The following is a 19,474-nucleotide window of genomic DNA, read 5'->3' as shown; positions in this document are numbered from 1 at the left end:
GGGGTATGTTGATGGGGAGTTGATGATGGGCAGTGATGAGGGTTGATGATAGGGGGTGATGAGGGGAGTGATGATGGGGGTTGATGATGGTGGGCTGATGATTGGGGGTGGTAATGGGGTTGATGATGGGTGGGTGATGAAGTGTGGGTTGTGGAGGGTGATGATGGGGAGTTGATGATATAGGGGTGTGGAGACTGGGTTGATCCTTGGGGTTGATAAAGGGGTTTGATGATGTGGGGGGTTGTGGAGGATGATGATGGGGGAGTGATGATATGGGGTCTGTGGAGGGTTGATGATGCGGGTGTGATGATGATGGGGGAATGGTGATGATGGGGGGGGGGTTGATGATGGGCAGTGATGGGGGTTAATGATGGGGGCTGGTGATGGGGTTGATGATGGGGGGGTTGATGACATGGTGGGCTGTGGAGGATGTTGGTGGGGGTTGATGATGATGGGGGGGTTGATGATGAGGGGTGGTGATGGGGGTGATGATGGGGGTTGATGATGATGGGAGGGTTGATGATTGGGGGTGGTGATGGGGGTTGATGATGGGGTTTGACGATGTGGGGGGATTGTGGAGGATGATGATGGGGGAGTGATATGGGGTGTGTGGAAGGTTGATAATGGGGGGTGAGGATGATGGGAGAGTTGATGATGGGGGGTGGTGATGGGGGGTTGATGATGAGGGGCTGAAGGTTGGGAGGTGTGGAGGGTGATAATGGGGGTTTGATGATTGGAGTTGTTGCTGGGGTTGGGGTGCTGGGATTGATGTTTGTGGAGGGTGATGACGGGGGGTTTTGATGATTGGAGTTGTTGATGGGGGGTTCATGTTTGTGAAGGGTGATGATGGTGGGGGGGGTTGATGGGGAGTTGTTGATGGGGCGGGGGTTGATGGGGAGGTGTTGATGGGGGGGGTGATGGGGTTGATGTTTGTGGAGGGTGTTGATGGGGGTTTGATGATTGGAGTTGTTGCTTGGGGGGGGGTTGATAATTTGGGGGTGTTGATGATTTGGAGGGGTGGGGTGGTTAATTTTGGGGTGGTTGATTTGAGGGGTTGATTATTTGGGAGGTGGGTTGATGATTTGGGGGGCTGATGATTTTGGGAGATTGATGATTTGGGAGGGGTTGATGATTTGGGAGGGGGGTTGATGATTTGGGGGGTCGATGATTGGGGGTTGATGATTTGAGGGGGTTGATGATTTGAGGGGGTTGATGATTTGGGGAGGTTGATGATTTGGGGAGGTTGATGATTTGGGGGAGTTTGATGATTTGGGGGGTTGATGATTTGGGAGGGGTTGATGATTTGGGGGTGTTGATTTTTGGGAGGGTTGATGATTTGGGAGGTGTTGATGATTTGCGGGGTTGATGATTTTGGGGGGGTTGATGATTTGGGTGGGTTCATTATTTTGGGGGGTTGATTATTTGGGGAGGGGGGTTGATGATTTGGGGGGTTGATGATTTGGGAGGGTTTAATGATTTTGGGAGGGTTTGATGATTTTGGGGGGGTTGATGATTTGGGGGAGGGGGTTGATGTTTTGCGGGAGGGGGGTTGATGTGTTGCGGGAGGGGGTTGATGATTTAGGGAGGGGGTGTTGATGATTTTGGGGGGGTTTGATGATTTGGGGAGGGGGGGTTGATGATTTGGGGGAGGTGGTTGATGTTTTGCGGGAGGAGGGTTGATGATTTGGGGAGGAGGGGTTGATGATTTGGGGGAGGGGGGTGTTGATGATTTGGGGAGGGGGTTTGATGATTTGGGGGAGGGGGTTGATGATTTGGGGGAGAGGGTGTTGATGATTTTGGGGGGTTGATGATTTGGGGAGGGGGGTTGATGATTTGAGGAGGAGGGGGTTGATGATTTGGGGGAGGGGGGGTTGATGATTTGGGGGAGGGGGGTTGATGATTTGGGGGAGGGGGGGTTGATGATTTGGGGGAGGGGGGTTGATGATTTGGGGAGGGGGGGTTGATGATTTGGGGGAGGGGGGTTGATGATTTGGGGGAGGGGGGTTGATAATGGGGGGGTGGAGGATTTCGGGCTCCTCTGCACTCGGGGCCGCGGGTTGAGCCGCTAGGTCCTCCGGCTCCTCCTGGTCACATGCCCGGCTAGTGCCGCCCCGTTTCGACAACCGGGTAGTTGTCGCTCGAACGTGGCTTCCGGCTCCGGGGGATCGAGGCCCGGTGCCGGCTCCGGGATGTGCGGCACGGCCCGGATTTCCAAGCTGCTGCTGGCCGTGGTGGGGCCGCTGCTGTCGGTAAGGCCGGGCCCGGGGGGGATGGTGACTTTCCTGTTGATCCAGCGCCCGCTGGAGCCAAGAGGCTGACAAATTTACCAGAGGATTGGGAGCTTTATAGATTTCAGCAAAGGTGCAGGAAACTGATAAAGAGAAAATAGGATATAAAATAAATATAATAACAAACTATCCCGAGAGATATAAACAAGAGTGTAAAAGTTTGTCTGGGCCTGGATAAAGGGAATGATGAGCAAAGACAAACTTGGGTCCATTTCAGACAGAGGCAGGAAAATTTACAATAGAAAACATGGCAGAGAAACTAAACTACCTTGGCTGACGCGGTGGGCACCAACCCTGTAATGGCTGCTAAATCTCTCGTGTTGCTGAAAACGGGCGACGAGATTTCAATTTGGGGCCTCCACGGGAAACTCTGTCTAGGGAGGGCACGAGCCTGATTAACAAATATCAGCGTACATTAAAATATCATTAGCGGGCTTGGCGCTGCTCCTTCCTGCCGCAACGTATCTTCCCAACCATCCTGACGTCACGCTGGCACGAATCACTACCGATGTGGCAGTGCCGGAGCGGGCCCTCTGGGAACCTCTGTTGGGGCTTATGTAGAGGATTGTGGTGAGGGGGGATGCGCTGATGCCGTAGGTTGTCGTGCAGGTCACCCCGATGATTTGGGGGGGGGGGGGGGGGGTGGTGGTGGTATCGTTACAATGCTTGTGAAAGGGGGGGGGGGAGTTTATTTACTTCACAGATTGGGGTGCCTTTTAAAGGGCGTCCCAATCTCTGCAGAGAGCCAGCTGCGGAGCGCCATTGCTGGCTCTATCAGGCCCCGTCCTGCCCAAACCACACCCGAGACTCTCTTTGCACTGAGTGCCAGAAAATCTGGAGTGAAAACCCGGCTCTGCAGCTGAGGAGCTAGACGCCGGTTTTCAATCTGACACTGGTAAATTTGTATATGTCTTCACAGAGGAAGGTACAAGAAATCTCCCTGAAATATTGGTGAACCAAGGGCCTAGCGAGAATGAAGAACTAAAATAAATTAATATTAGTAATAAAGTAGTGCTAGAGAAATTAATGGGGCTATAAGTTGATAAATCCCTATACCTGATGATCTACATCCCAGAGTGTGAAAAGAGGTGGCTGTATAGATAGTGGATGGCAATCATCTTTCAAAATCCTATATGCTCTAGAATGGTTCCTGCAGATTTGAATGTAGCAAATGTAACCCCACTATTTAAGAAAGGAGAGAGAAAATGGGGAACTATAGACTTGTTGGCCTAACATCAGTTATAGGGAAAAAGTTGGTTTACAGGTGCAGCAAGTAATTAAACAGGCAAATGGAATTTTGTTCTTCATTACTAGAGGGATGGAGTTTAAAAGCAGGGAGGTTATGTAGCAGCTGAATAATTTGCTGGTGAGGTCACACCTGGAGCCTGTATACAGTTTTGGTCTCCTTATTTGAGAAAGGATGTACTAGCACTGGAGGGTATGCAGAGGAGATTCACTAGGTTTATTCCGGAGTTGAGAGGATTAATACGAGGAAAGACTAAGGAGACTGGGATATACTCATTGTAATTTAGAAGGATGAGGGGGGAATCTGATAGAAACATATAAAGGAAGCAGGGAGGTTGTTCCACTGGCGGATGAAACTAGAACCAGGGGGCATAGCCTCAAAATAAGGGGGAGCAGATTTAGGACGGAGTCGAGGAAGAACGTCTTCACCCAAAAGGTCGTGAATCTGTGGAATTCCCTGCCCAGTGAAACAGTTGAGGCCAGTGTTTTTAAGACAAAGGGAGGTAGATTTTTGAACAGTAAAGGAATAAATGGTTACGGTGAGCGAGCAGGTAAGTGGAGCTGAGTCCACAAAAAGGTCAGTCATGGTCTTATTGAATGGTGGAGCAGTCTTTCTCTGTCCTCTCCCTTATATCCCACTCTTTCACCAGGCTCTCTTTCCCCCTATAGGCCAGGCTCCCTACCTCAATGACCTGTCAGGCCAGGCTCGCTCTCTCTCTTGGATTGGATGCCAGGCTCGCTCTCTCTCTCCACCCCGGGCTCTCTCTCTCTCTTGGATTGGATTTGTTTATTGTCACGTGTACTGAGGTACAGTGAAAAGTATGTTTCCGTGTGCAGCTCAAACTGATCACTTGGTACAAGAAAAGAAAATACATAAAAGGGCAACACAAGGTACACAATGTAAATACATGGACACGGCATCGGGTGAAGCATACAGGAGTGTAGTATTAATCAGATCAGTCCATAAGCGGGTCGTTTAAGAGTCTGGTAACAGCGAGAAAGATGCTGTTTTTGAATCGGTTAGTGCGTGTTCTCAGACTTTTGTATCTCCTGCCCAATGGAAGAAGTTGGAAGAGTGAGTAAGCCGGGTGGGAGGGGTCTTTGATTATGATCTCAGACCAGGCTTTCTCTCTCTCTCTCTCTCTCTCTCTCTCACTCTCTCTCTCACTTCCTGGACACTCCCTCTCTTTCTCTCCTCGGTCTCTCTTCTCTATCTCTCTCTCTCTATCTCTCTCCCCTTGGGCCGTTCTCTCTCTCTCTCGCAGGGTTGTATCTCCCTCCCTGTCGTGGGGTGTTGGTTTTCCAGGTGGTAAGAGCCAGCTTTCTGCTTCCCATCATCTCCGTGCAGATTGAGGTTTTAATGATGAGGGAATGGAAAGCCCAGCAATATCCAACTTGCATGAACCCACCCTCATCTCCATACCTTTCTTCGATTTCCTTCAGCTGTCTTATCAAAGCTCGGTGCTGGGAAGCTCACCTGGCCGCTGTACTGATATGAGGTAAAGTTGGGAGTGGAACGGGCTGTCTGAACATTGTCTTGGTCCTCACTTGCCTGTTTGTCTCTTGTTTCTAGGGCAGTGCAGTGGTTCCCGGCCTTGGAGGGCTCTTCTTGCTGTTTATCAACAGGAGTTACCGGCATTTCATAGGAAATGATTACCTGTTGCTGCCAGCCAGCCTCAGCTTTGTGGTGGCTGGACTGCTATTACTTACCGGGATTATTGGACTGTGTGTCGCAGTCAACCAGAGCCATTGCCTTAGAGGAACGGTGAGTACAGGCTGGGAATCAGAGTGCCAGAACAGAGGAGGGAGGTACAACTGGTGGGTATGACTGAATTCTTATACCGAGAGGTAATACTGATCAATATTATTGATTGGTTTTACTGGACTCCATGTTGAAAGTGTTACTGAATTTGTCACTGGTTGTATTGCTAAACTAAACCGTGCCATTGAACATTATGACTGAATTCTATGAATGATTGTGAATTATTGTTCATTGTTACTGAACTCAGTCAGTAAATCTCCTACTGATTGGTGCGAAGATAGAGAGTGGCAGATGGAATTTAACACTGAGAAGTGTGAGGTCATGCATTTGGGGAGGTCAAACAGTTATACGGAGGAGCCAATAAATGGGAATATACTAAGAGGGGTAGATGAAATGAGAGGTCATGGCGTACAAGTACACAGGCCCCTAAAGGCAGCAGTTCAAGTAGACAACGTTGTAAAGAAAGCATATGGAATGCTCTCCTTCATTGGCAGAGATATAGAATATAAAAGTGAGGATATAGGACGGGATTCTCAGGAAGGATTTCGAAGTGTGGTAGCAATCAGGAACTGCTGCGGGCTTCCCGGCGCGCGACCCAGAGAGGCCGGCAACTTAATTCAATGTTAATTGGTCCACTTATCAAGGCCCCACGGGCTTCTCGCCGCAATGAAGGCTCACCAGCCGATTTGCCGGCATTGTTAGCCCCCGGCTAATAGCAGCACTTAAACAGCTCTTGCTCAGCCACCCCAGACAGCTCGCAACAATGACCCCAGGAGACCTGCCCCAAGATTCGTGCATGCAGATCTGGCCAGGCTCCTAGATGTAGTGGAGGCCAGGAGGGATGTTCCCCCGAGGGTACCGGAGGGTCAGTCACAGGGCAGCCAGTGCTGCCTGGGACGGGGTGGCAGTGGCTGTGAGCACCGCAAGTGTGAGCTGGAGGACTGGCCTCTAGTGCCGGAAAAAGGTCAACGACCTACACCAGGCAGCACGAGTGAGTTGACACCAATGCCCTCCCTTCACCCCCCTCTCCTTTCACCCCCCTGCCCCCCAATCATTCCTTCATACCACCTCTCCCACCACTGTGAACCACGTGTGGCTAATGGTGCCCTCTCCTCAGGAAAAGCTCTCCCACAACCGTCGGGAGAAGTCCGGACTTTCGGTGGTGTGCCGGACATGGGCGAATTGTATGGAACTAGGGCTTAAGTGGTGATAATTGGTTTCTCGCCACACTATGGCGCGATCCAGATTTCGCGGAGGGGAGCAGGCCGGTTACATCGCAAACTGTTTGGCATCTGGCGGGGTTCTTGTTTCGACCTCTCCCATAGAAATTATAGAATTTACAGTGCAGAAGGAGGCCATTCGGCCCGTCGAGTGCACTGGCCCGTGGAAACAGCCCATACCCCAACACTATCCCCGTAACCCAGTAACCCCAACCCTTTTGGACACTTAAGGGCAATTTAGCATGGCTAATCCACCTAACCTGCACATCTTTGGACTGTGGGAGGAAACTGGAGCACTGAGAGGAAACTCATGCAGACACGGGGAGAACGTGCAGACAGTGACCCAAGCCGTGAATCGAACCTGGAACCCTGGACCACTATGCTACGTGCTGCCCTTTAATCACCAGCCTTGTTTCGCTCCAGCGAGAGTGCAACGAGGCCAGAGAATCACACCAATAATGTTGGAATTCTATAAAGGCCACAGCTGGAGTATTGTCTGCAACTCTGGTCACCACATTACAGGAAGGACGTTATTGTTCTGGAGGAGTGCAGAGGAGGTTTACAAGAATGTTGCCAGGGCTAGAAAAGTGTAGCTACGAGGAGAGATTGGATAGGTTGGGGTTATTTTCCTTGGAACAAGGAAGGCTGAGGGATGACTTAATTGAGGTGTGCAAAATTATGAGGGGAAGAGATAGAGTGAACAGGATAAAGTTGTTTCCCTTGGTGGAGAATTCTAGAACCAGGAGGCATAGATTCAAGACAAGTGGCTATGAGGAATAATGTTTTTACACAGGGTAGTGGGAGTCTGGAATTCGCTGCCAGTTTGTGAATGACACAAAAATAGATGGGAAGGCAAGTGGTGAGGATGACACACAAGAGTCTACAGAGGGACATAGACAGGTTCAGTGAGTGGACAAAAACTTGGCAGATGGAATATAAAGTAGGTAAACGTGAAGTTATGCACTTTGGTTGAAAAACTGCAGATGACTGCAGCACAGAGGGAATTGGGGTCCTTGTGCATGAATCACAAAAAGCTAGTTTGCAAGTTCAGCAGGCAATGTGAAAGCAAAATTGAATGTTGGCATTCATTTCAAAGGAAATGGAAATAAAAATAAGGAAGCCCTGCTACAACTATACAAGGCACCAGGTAGACCACACTTGGAATACTGTGAAAAGTTTTGGTCCCCTTATCTAAGGAAAAATATACTGGCATTGGCAGCAGTCCAGAGAAAGTTCACTTAAGTTTATCCTGGGTATAGAGGGATTTTCTTATGAGGTGAGGTTAAATAGTTTGGGCCTGTACGCATTGGCCTTTAGACGAATGAAAAACAACCTTATTGAGACATATAGGATTCTCAGGGGGACTTGACAGGGTAGATGCTGAGATGATGTTTCCTCTTGTGGGAGAGAGTTTCGAACCAGGGGGTACAATCTCAGAGTAAGGGGTCGCCCATTTAAGACCGAGATGAGGAGGGATTTCTTCTCTTGAGAGGATTGTGAATCTGTACAGGCTGGGACTTTGGTATATCCAAGGCTGAGATAGACAGATTTTAATCAGTAAGGGAATCAAGGGTTGTGGGGATAAGGCAGGAAAGTAGAGTTGAGGATTATCATTTCAGATCAGTCATTTAGAAAAAACAGTTTTTATTGGATTTTCACATCTTCTATTTGATAAATCATTTTATATTGCATGCTTTTAGTTTGAGCGTTAAATTGCAGGTGTCGTACCTGTGAGTAATATTTTACAAAAGGAAATCAGGGTGCGGTTCTAGTTTATACAAGAAGGAAAAAAAAGAAAGAGATACCTGTTACAAGAAGAAAAAAATAAGTTTAACAATAATTATAAAGAGAAAAAAACCCGAATGTTAAACAAGTTTGTCCGAGTGCGAACAGACTAGGCTCGCTGTACATATTTACAATTGCCTGCTTCGTCTCTCTTTGGTGACTGTGGGTCTTATTTGGCCGGTCAGCCTCTGCTGTATTGCCTGTTGCTGGCCCTGGCTAGTGCTTCCACACGTCTTATGGAAACCCTCTTCCCAACCCTGGATGGCGATTTTAATTGTACCCAATTGGAGAAATTCCGACAGTCTGCAGCTTCGGGTGGTGCTGCTGATCTCCAGCCGAGTAGGATTCTTCAGTAGCCGATTAGGGAGGGAAAGGGTAGGGCGCCGGCCCCACTCCCCATGAAGAGTCCTGGCTGGTCTGACACCCAGAAGACTGCCGCTTTCGGGCTTAGCTCCATCCTCAAAGAAGGCTGCCCAGAACCTCGCAAGACTGGGGCATGCCCAGAACATGTGGGCGTGCTTGGTCAGGCCTATCTGTACCTCCGAGAAGAACCTGCTCATTCGTGTTCTGGTTAGGTGTGCACTGTGCGCCCTTTCAGCTGCATTAGGCTAGTCTTGCGCTTGTGGAGGTGGAGTTTGTCCTGTTCAGTGCTCCACCAGTCCTGTTCAGTCCCCACCATATTTCTATCCCTAGTTCTTCTCCCATTTTCTCGTGTCTTGTTCAGTGGGGAATGTACCTCTTCTAACAGTTGTCCATACAGGTCCCTGCAGTTCCCCCTACCTGAGTCGCCCGCGTCCAACACTTCCTCGGTCATTGAGTGTCTCCGCATCCGTGGGTATGTTGTCGTCTCTTTAAGGAGAAAGTTATTGATTTGTAAATTTTGCAGTTTGTTCCCTTTCAGCAGTTGCAACCTTTCCGTTAGTTCCTCTAACATCGCTACTCTGTCGTCCGTGTAGAAGTCCCTAACTGTCAATGTCCCCTCTGTCCTGTCTCCACCTCTTAAAGGTAGCGTCCGTTGTGGCTCCTGTGAACCTGTGATTGTTGCAGATGGAGGCTATGATGGACATTTCGGTCAGGCTGAAGTGCTGCCTGAGCTTGTTCCATGACCGGAGCCCCCCTGCCTCTGCTGCACAGTGGGAGTGTGTCCTACCTCTGCAGGTCCTTCTTTACCTCCTCCACCAGACTAGTCAGGTTACAGAAGTCCATGTCCAAATGCAGCAAGACCTGGACACTATCCATGCTTGGGCAAGTTATATTCGCACCACACAAGTGCCAAACAATGACCATCTCCTACAAGAGAGGAGCTAACCACCGCCCCTTGACGTTCAATGGCATTATCATCGCTGAATCCCCAACAATTAACATCCTGGGGATTAGTGTCACACGGGAGGGGCTAGTGTCACAAGGGAGGGTTTAAACTAGTATGGCAGGGGGGTTGGCACGGGAGCAATAGGTCAGAAGGCGAGAGCATTGAGGGAGAACTAGGGAATAGGGACAGTATGGCTCTAAGACAGAGCAGAGAGGGTGAAGTTGCTGAACACAGCGGGTCTGGTGGCCTGAAGTGCATATGTTTTAATGCAAGAAGTATTACGGGTAAGGCAGATGAACTTAGAGCTTGGATTAGTACTTGGAACTATGATGTTGTTGCCATTACAGAGACCTGGTTGAGGGAAGGGCAGGATTGGCAGCTAAACGTTCCAGGATTTAGATGTTTCAGGCGGGATAGAGGGAGATGTAAAAGGGGTGGCAGAGTTGCGCTACTGGTTAGGGAGAATATCACAGCTGTACTGCGGGAGGACAACTCAGAGGGCAGTGAGGCTATATGGGTAGAGATCAGGAATAAGAAGGGTGCAGTCACAATGTTGGGGGTTTACTACAGGCCTCCCAACAGCCAGTGGGAGATAGAGGAGCAGATAGGTAGACAGATTTTGGAAAAGAGTAAAACCAACAGGGTTGTGGTGATGGGAGACTTCAACTTCCCCAATATTGACTGGGACTCACTTAGTGCCAGGGGCTTAGACGGGGCAGAGTTTGTAAGGAGCATCCAGGATGGCTTCTTAAAACAATATGGAGATAGTCCAACTAGGGAAGGGGCTGTACTGGACCTGGTATTGGGGAATGAGCCCGGCCAGGTGGTAGAAGTTTCAGTAGGGGAGCATTTCGGAAACAGTGACCACAATTCAGTAAGTTTTAAAGTGCTGGTGGACAAGGATAAGAGTGGTCCTAGGATGAATGTGCTAAATTGGGGGAAGGCTAATTATAACAATATTAGGCGGGAACTGAAGAACCTAGATTGGGGGCGGGTGTTTGAGGGTAAATCAACATCTGACATGTGGGAGGCTTTCAAGTTTCAGTTGAAAGGAATTCAGGACCGGTACGTTCCTGTGAGGAAGAAGGATAAATAAGGCAAATTTCGGGAACCTTGGATAACGAGAGCTATTGTAGGCCTCGTCAAAAAGAAAAAGGAGGCATTTGTCAGGGCTAAAAGGCTGGGAACAGACTAAGCCTGTGTGGAATATAAAGAAAGTAGGAAGGAACTTAAGCAAGGAGTCAGGAGGGCTAGAAGGGGTCACGAAAAGTCATTGGCAAATAGGGTTAAGGAAAATCCCAAGGCTTTTTTACACGTACATAAAAAGCAAGAGGATAGCCAGGGAAAGGGTTGGCCCACTGAAGGATAGGCAAGGGAATCTATGTATGGAGCCAGAGGAAATGGGCGATGTACTAAATGAATACTTTGCATCAGTATTCACCAAAGAGAAGGAATTGGTAGATATTGAGTCTGGAGAAGGGTGTGTAGATAGCCTGGGTCACATTGAGATCCAAAAAGGCGAGGTGTTGGGCGTCTTGAAAAATATTAAGGTAGATAAGTCCCCAGGGCCTGATGGGATCTACCCCAGAATACTGAAGGAGGCTAAAGAGAAAATTGCTGAGGCCTTGACAGAAATCTTTGGATCCTCACTGTCTTCAGGTGATGTCCCGGAGGACTGGAGAATAGCCAATGTTGTTCCTCTGTTTAAGAAGGGTAACAAGGATAATCCAGGGAACTACAGGCCGGTGAGCCTTACGTCAGTGGTAGGGAAATTACTGGAGAGAATTCTTCGAGACAGGATCTACTCCCATTTGGAAGCAAATGGACGTATTAGTGAGAGGCAGCATGGTTTTGTGAAGGGGAGGTTGGGTCTCACTAACTTGATAGAGTTTTTCGAAGAGGTCACAAAGATGATTGATGCAGGTAGGGTGTTGTCTGTATGGACTTCAGTAAGGCCTTTGACAAGGTCCCTCATGGTAGACTAGTACAAAAGGTGAAGTCACACTGGATCAGGGGTGAGCTGGCAAGGTGGATACAGAACTGGCTAGGTCATAGAAGGCAGAGAGTAGCAATGGAAGGATGCTTTTCTAATTGGAGGGCTGTGACTAGTGGTGTTCCACAGGGATCAGTGCTGGGACCTTTGCTGTTTGTAGTATATATAAATGATTTGGAGGAAAATGTAACTGGTCCGATTAGTAAGTTTGCAGACGACACAAAGGTTGGTGGAATTGCGGATAGCAATGAGGACTGTCAGAGGATACAGCAGGATTTAGATTGTTTGGAGACTTGGGCGGAGAGATGGCAGATGGAGTTTAATCCGGACAAATGTGAGGTAATGGAAGGTAGGGAATATACAGTGAATGGTAGAACGCTCAAGAGTATTGAAAGTCAGAGAGATCTAGGTGTACAGGTCCACAGGTCACTGAAAGGGGCAACACAGGTGGAGAAGGTAGTCAAGAAGGCATACGGCATGCTTGCCTTCATTGGCCGGGGCATTGAGTATAAGAATTGGCAAGTCATGTTGCAGCTGTATAGAACCTTAGTTAGGCCACACTTGGAGTATAGTGTTCAATTCTGGTCGCCACACTACCAGAAGGATGTGGAGGCTTTAGAGAGGGTGCAGAAGAGATTTACCAGAATGTTGCCTGGTATGGAGGGCATTAGCTATGAGGAGCGGTTGAATAAACTTGGTTTGTTCTCACTGGAACGACGGAGGTTGAGGGGCGACCTGATAGAGGTCTCCAAAATTGTGAGGGGCATAGACAGAGTGGATAGTCAGAGGCTTTTCCCCAGGGTAGAGGGGTCAATTACAAGGGGGCATAGGTTTAAGGTGCGAGGGGCAAGGTTTGGAGGAGATGTACGAGGCAAGTTTGGGCCCCACACCTCAGGAAGGACATACTGGCACTGGAGCAGGTCCAGCGGAGATTCACACGGATGATCCCAGGAATGGTAGGCCTAACATACGATGTACATCTGAGGATCCTGGGATTATATTCATTGGAGTTTAGGAGGTTGTGGGGAGATAGAACATATAGAACATAGAACGATACAGCGCAGTACAGGCCCTTCGGCCCACGAAGTTGCACCGAAACAAAAGCCATCTAACCTACACTATGCCATTATCATCCATATGTTTATCCAATAAACTTTTAAATGCCTTCAGTGTTGGCGAGTTCACTGTTGCAGGTAGGGCATTCCACGGCCTCACTACTCTTTGCGTAAAGAACCTACCTCTGACCTCTGTCCTATATCTATTACCCCTCAGTTGAAAGCTATGTCCCCTCGTGCCAGCCATTTCCATCCGCGGGAGAAGGCTCTCACTGTCCACCCTATCTAACCCCCTGATCATTTTGTATGCCTCTATTAAGTCTCCTCTTAACCTTCTTCTCTCCAACGAAAACAACCTCAAGTCCATCAGCCTTTCCTCATAAGATTTTCCCTCCATACCAGGCAACATCCTGGTAAATCTCCTCTGCACCCGCTCCAAAGCCTCCACGTCCTTCCTATAATGCGGTGACCAGAACTGTATGCAATACTCCAAATGCGGCCGTACCAGAGTTCTGTACAGCTGCAACATGACCTCCTGACTCCGGAACTCAATCCCTCTACCAATAAAGGCCAACACTCCATAGGCCTTCTTCACAACCCTATCAAACTGGGTGGCAACTTTCAGGGATCTATGTACATGGACACCTAGATCCCTCTGCTCATCCACACTTCCAAGCACTTTACCATTCGCCAAATATTCCGCATTCCTGTTATTCCTTCCAAAGTGAATCACCTCACACTTCTCTACATTAAACTCCATTTGCCACCTCTCAGCCCAGCTCTGCAGCTTATCTATATCCCTCTGTAACCTGCTACATCCTTCCACACTATCGACAACACCACCGACTTTAGTATCGTCTGATCTAATAGAAACTTACAAGATAATGAATGGCTTAGATAGGGTGGACGTAGGGAAGTTGTTTCCATTAGCAGGGGAGACTAGGACCCGGGGCACAGCCTTAGAATAAAAGGGAGTCACTTTAGAACAGAGATGAGGAGAAATTTCTTCAGCCAGAGAGTGGTGGGTCTGTGGAATTCATTGCCACAGAGGGCGGTGGAGGCCGGGACGTTGAGGGTCTTTAAGACAGAAGTTGATAAATTCTTGATTTCTCGAGGAATTAAGGGCTATGGAGAGAGAGCGGGTAAATGGAGTTGAAATCAGCCATGATTGAATGGTGGAGTGGACTCGATGGGCCGAATGGCCTTATTTCCGCTCGTATGTCTTATGGTCTTATGGCCCATCCCTGAGGGCATTTAAGAGTCAACCACATCATGTGATAAGGGGACCAATTAGCTTCTTTTGGCTGGATGACTGGCATGTGGTTCAGAATAACACCAACAGCAGAGGTTCAATTCCTATTCCGGCTGAGATAGACTTGGGACCAACTCAGGAGCCCTGCTCCTGAGACTGGAAGGAAATAGCAAACCACTGCTAACATCAGCTGCCAAGGAAATGGCTCCAGATTAAGCATCGGTAGACATGTCAGCCAAGGACCAGGCTGAATGAATGAATGGAATCTTGTGTGATATTGTGGTATGTTAAAACCAATGGTAGACAGGCAGGGACAGTAAGTGGACAGCAAGGTGGCACAGTGATGGTGCTGCCTCACAGCTCCAGGGACCGGGGTTCAATTCCAGCCTCGGGTGACTGTCTGTGTGGAGTTTGCACTTTCTCCCCGTGTCTCCGTGTGTTTCCTCCGGGTGCTCCGGTTTCCTCCCACAGTCCAAAGATGTGCAGATTAGGTGAATTGGCCATGATAAATTGCCCTTAGTGATCAAAAACAAGATTAGGTGGGGTTACTAGGCTACAGGGATAGGGAGTCGACATGGGCATATGTAGGGTGCTCTCTCAAGGGCCGATGTAGACTTGATGGGTCGAATGGCCTCCTTCTGCACTGTAAATTCTAAGTCGCGCAGTCACAAAATGCAATAAAGCAAAGAGATTTTTGATTTTTCAGTTTGAGAACCTGTTATTACAAAAACGGGTAGAAATTGAAGGTAATAACATAAGATACTGACCACCCTTCGCTACTTACAGAATCAGAAGAGGCCCTAAAAATATCGTAGATCGAAGAAAAATCTAGAAGCTTAGAATATGGATTGAGTATGAACACCCAAAATTACAAAAACAATGGAAGGAATTAATTTGAAGAAACTAGAGTTAAGATGGTGTCACACTGAAACAAGGAGATAAGTTTGTCTATTTAGAACAAATTATGACAGAAGATAGTAGATGTGATGCCAAACTCAGAAGAAGAATAGAGATAGCCAGAGTTAATTTTGTGAAGATGAAGGAAATGTTAACAACAAAACTCCAACTTGTGATGAGGAAAAATCTCATGCGATGCGCAATTCTATCTACTTTCCTGTCTGCATCAGAAACCTGGACAATAAATGAAGATCTTTGGAAGAAAATTGAGACCTTTGAAATATGGTTGCTAAAACTGTGGAGCTGGCAAGATGGATACAGAACTGGCTAGGTCATTGAAGATAGGGGTAGCAGTGGAAGGGTGCTTTTCTGAATGGAGGGCTGTGACTAGTGGTGTTCCGCATGGGTCAGGGCTGGGACTGTTGCTGTTTGTAGTACATATAAATGATTTGGAGGAAAAAAATATAACTGGTCTGATTTGCGAACGACACAAAGGTTGGTGGAATTGCGGATAGCGATGAGGACTGTCAGAGGATACAGAGGATATAGATCTGTTGGAGACTTGGGCGGAGAGATGGCAGATGGAGTTTAATCCGGACAAATGTGAGGTAATGCATTTTGGAAGGTCTAATACAGATGGGAAATATACAATAATTGGCAGAACCCTTAAGAGTATTGGCAGGCAGAGGGATCTGGGTGTACAGGTCTACAGATCGCTGAAAGTGGCAATCCAAATGGAGAAGGTTGTCAAGAAGGCATATGGCATGCTTGCCTTTATCAGCCAGGGAATTGAGTATAAGAATTGGCAAGTCTTGCTGCAGCTGTATAGAACCTTAGTTAGGCCACAGTTGGAATATAGTGTTCAATTCTGGTCGCCGCACTACAAGAAGGATGTGGAAGCTTTGGAGAGGGTACAGAAGAGGGAATTAGCTATGAGGAGAGGTTGGATAAACTAATTTGTTCTCAATGGAACAACGCAGGTTGAGGGGCGACCTGATAGAAGTTTACAATATTATGAAGGGCATGGACAGAGTGGATAGTCAGAAGCTTTTTTCCAGGGTGGCAGAGTCAATTGCCAGAGGACATAGGTTTAAGGAGCAAGGGGGAAAGTTTAGAGATGTGCGAGGGAAGTTCTTTTACACAAGTGGGTAGAGTGCCATGGTAGCACCGTGGTTATCACTTGCTTCACAGTACCAGGGTCCCAGGTTCGATACCCGGCTTGGGTCACTGTCTGTGTGGAGTCTGCACATTCTCCCCCTGTCTGCGTGGGTTTCCTCTGAGTGCTCCGGTTTCCTCCCACGAGTGCCGAAAGACACGCTGTTAGGTGAATTGGACATTCTGAATTCTCCCTCCGTGTACCCGAACAGGTGCCAGAATGTGGCGACTAGGGGATTTTTACAGTAACTTCATTGCAGTGTTAATGTAAGCCTACTAGTGACAATAATGAAGATTATTATTATTAGTGGGTGCCTGGAGCTCGCTGCCGGAGGAGGTGGTGGAAGCAGGTACATTAGTGATGTTTAAGGGGTTTCTTGACAAATACATGAATAGGATGGGAATAGAGGGATTCGGACCCCGGAAGAAAGTTTTAGGTTAGATGGGCAGCATGGTCGGTGCAGGCTTGGAAGGCCGAAGAGCCTGTCCCTGTGCTATACTTTTGTTTGTTCTTAGTTTGTTCTAAAATTTATGTAAAATTTCATATCCAGACAAAGGAGGGGATTTACGAAATTGCTGATACAACAAGGACTCTAAAAAGTGACAGTGGCCGGAATTCTCCAGCTGTTGAGATTCTCTGCCCCTGCCCATGGCCGATGGAAATCCCATCGACAAGCAGCGGGAATAGAGAATCCTGCCGTCAGCGAATGGCACGCCACCGAGAAACAAGTGGCTGGGGGACTGGAGAATCCAGCTCAGTATCTCGGCCATTTGATCAGAGATCTCCAGTAGAGTTAAAGAGGAGGGCAGAAGAAAGAAAGGTCGGCCTAGGTATAGTTGGATGATGGATGTCACTGAGCAGTTGCAGATGAGCTACACTGGATGCATGAAGATGGCACAAGACAAAAGCATGACATACGATGGTAGCAGATCTTCTGGTAGGAGTAACGACAAACAGGGAGGTTACAAAAGCAGAACCATGGACAGCTGGCCTAAGTGAAAAGGAAAGTGGGATAGAGGCTCTCTGTTTTCAGCTCAGGCTATTAATTCAATGCTCAATGTGGCTGCTTTTATTTGGAGAGTAAACCTTACTCTTTCACACTATCTTCTTTCTCTCAAAGTTCCTGTACTTGGTCCTGATTCTGTTTGGTCTGGAGGTTACTACAGGCACCCTTGGATACATCAACAGTGTTCGAGTGAGTATGTTGTTCATATAAATTGCCTTACGTCATGTCACTGTAGTTAGTGTGTGAGAGAGTTGGACAGAGATTAAATCTGTCTGCTCTGTGAGCAAAGGTTGTCACAATAACCCGAGCTATGTTTCCACTGTGTGTGTGTGTCCAGTAAAGCAAACCGAGCGGTTGAACTTAGTGTCAGCTTTGGCCCCATGGTCGTACTCTTGCTAGTTAGTCACAAGATTGTGAGTTCAAATTCTGCTCCAAAGTCTCAAACCCACAATCTAGGCCGACATTCCCAGTGCACTACTAAGGGAGCGCTGCACTGATAATACCTAAAAAACCAGAGGTAATATACCATATTCCATGGAATGATTAGAAGAAAAATAGGTGACTTCTCCCTGGTAAACTGCCAATTTTTATCCTCAACCATCAATTAATGCAACTAATTTGATTATTATTTTATTGTTGTTTATGGGATCCAGCTGTGCACATTGGTTGCCAGTGCAATAGTAACAAAACTTCAGAATTCCTGATGAAACATTATCAACCTGAAACTTTAGCCCTTTCTCTCTTCACAGATAATGCCCCATCTGCTTAGTGTTTGTGGCATTTTCTGTTATCATTACAAATTTCTAGAATATGCAATGTTTTGTTTTTGCCTTCAAACGTTCTTCATTTACTTTAAAGCACTTTGGGAAATACTGAAGTTGTGAAAGAACAATTCCACTCTTTTCATTTCCCTCAAGTGGCACACTGGCACAGTGGTTAGTACTGCTGCCTCACAATGCCAGGGACCCGGATTTGATTCTGGCCTCGGTTGACTGTCTGTGTGGACAGGTGACTCTGTGTGGAGTTTGCACGTTCTCCCCATGTCTGCGTGGATTTCCTCTGCGTGCTCCAGTTTCCTCACACAATGCAAAGATGTGGAGGTTAGGTGCATTAGCCATGCTAAATTTCCCCTTCGAGTCCAAAGGTTGGGTAGGGTTATAGGGATAGGGTGGGGTGTGGGCCCAGGTTGGGTGGTCTGTCAAAGGATTGGTGCTAACTCAATGGGCTGTGGGCAGCACAGTGGCGCAGTGGATAGCATTGCTGCCTCACGGCGCCAAGATCCCAGGTTCGATCCAGGCTCTGGGTCACTGACCGTGTGGCGTTTTCACATTCCTCTGTGTTCACGTGGGTTTCACCCCCACAACCCAAAGATGTGCAGGGTAGGTGGATTGGCCATGTTAAATTGCCCCGAATTGGAAAAAATGAATTGGGTACTCTAACTTTATAAAACAAAAACTCAATGGGCTGAATGGCCTCCTCCTGTAATGTAGGGATTCGATGATTCCAGATCATGGTGTCATTCCCTCTCTGATGCAGTAACTCCCGAGATACTTACTTATTTGTACTCTTCCTTTTTGCCAGGTAATGCCTGCTGACTTGGATAGGTTTAATGAGATCTTCAGGAAATATAGCGACAATGACTCCATGATCGAGAGTAGAGCGGTGGATCGACTACAGCAAAATGTGAGCCCATAAATGAATGTGAATCTCTATGAGGGAGACAGACTTCACAAACGCAGTACTGACAGCTTACACAGTTAGATTCCTGTTAGAGAATGTGCGCTGACGTGAACTGCTCACGTTGGTCTGATCCAAGCTGGATAAAGGATCCAGAGTGACTCTGATCAGAGCTGGATTCAGTGTGACTCTGATTAGAGCTGGAAACCGGTTTCAGTGTGACTATCATCAGAGCTGGATACAGGATTCAGTGTGACTCTGATCAGAGCTGGACACAGGATTCAGTGTGACTCTGATCAGAGCTGGATACAGGATTCAGTGTGACTCTGATCAGAGCTGGATACAGGATTCAGTGTGACTATCATCAGAGCTGGATACAGGATTCAGTGTGACTATCATCAGAGCTGGATACAGGATTCAGTGTGACTGTGATCAGACTGGACACAGGATTCAGTGTGACTCTGATCAGAGCTGGATACATGATTCAGTGTGACTGATCAGAGCTGGATACAGATTTCAGTGTGACTCTGATCAGAGCTGGACACAGGATTCAGTGTGACTCTGATCAGAGCTGGATACAGGATTCAATGTGACTCTGGTCAGAGCTGGATACAGGATTCAGTGTGACTGATCAGAGCTGGATACAGGATTCAGTGTGACTGATCAGAGCTGGATACAGGTTTCAGTGTGACTCTGATCAAGCTGGACACAGGATTCAGTGTGACTCTGATCAGAGCTGGATACAGGTTTCAGTGTGACTCTGATCAGAGCTGGATACAGGTTTCAGTGTGAATCTGATCAGAGCTGAATACAGGATTCAGTGTGACTC

General features: G+C 47.8%; 1 protein-coding gene across 3 annotated transcripts in view; it reads left to right on the top strand.

Moving 5' to 3' along the window:
- The first annotated feature begins 2,049 nt into the window (after positions 1-2,049).
- Positions 2,050-19,474, top strand: part of LOC140395311 (tetraspanin-3-like) — a 50,320-nt gene continuing 32,895 nt past the window's right edge. Inside the window, exons 1-5 of one of the 3 annotated variants that reach the window (XM_072482923.1) lie at positions 2,056-2,249; positions 4,203-4,340; positions 5,107-5,298; positions 17,083-17,157; positions 18,550-18,651. In XM_072482923.1, coding sequence (XP_072339024.1) covers positions 2,190-2,249; positions 4,203-4,340; positions 5,107-5,298; positions 17,083-17,157; positions 18,550-18,651 — 567 coding nt within the window. In that variant the 5' untranslated portion in view covers positions 2,056-2,189. Of the gene's footprint in view, positions 2,250-4,202; positions 4,341-5,106; positions 5,299-17,082; positions 17,158-18,549; positions 18,652-19,474 lie in introns of all 3 variants that reach the window. The other 2 variants (XM_072482924.1, XM_072482925.1) reach the window with 2 other exon arrangements.

This window comes from Scyliorhinus torazame, chromosome 18 (assembly GCF_047496885.1).
Source record: "Scyliorhinus torazame isolate Kashiwa2021f chromosome 18, sScyTor2.1, whole genome shotgun sequence".
NCBI classification, from domain to species: domain Eukaryota; kingdom Metazoa; phylum Chordata; class Chondrichthyes; order Carcharhiniformes; family Scyliorhinidae; genus Scyliorhinus; species Scyliorhinus torazame.
Note: the sequence above shows the minus strand (reverse complement) of the source record. Positions and strands in the feature narration are given on the sequence as shown.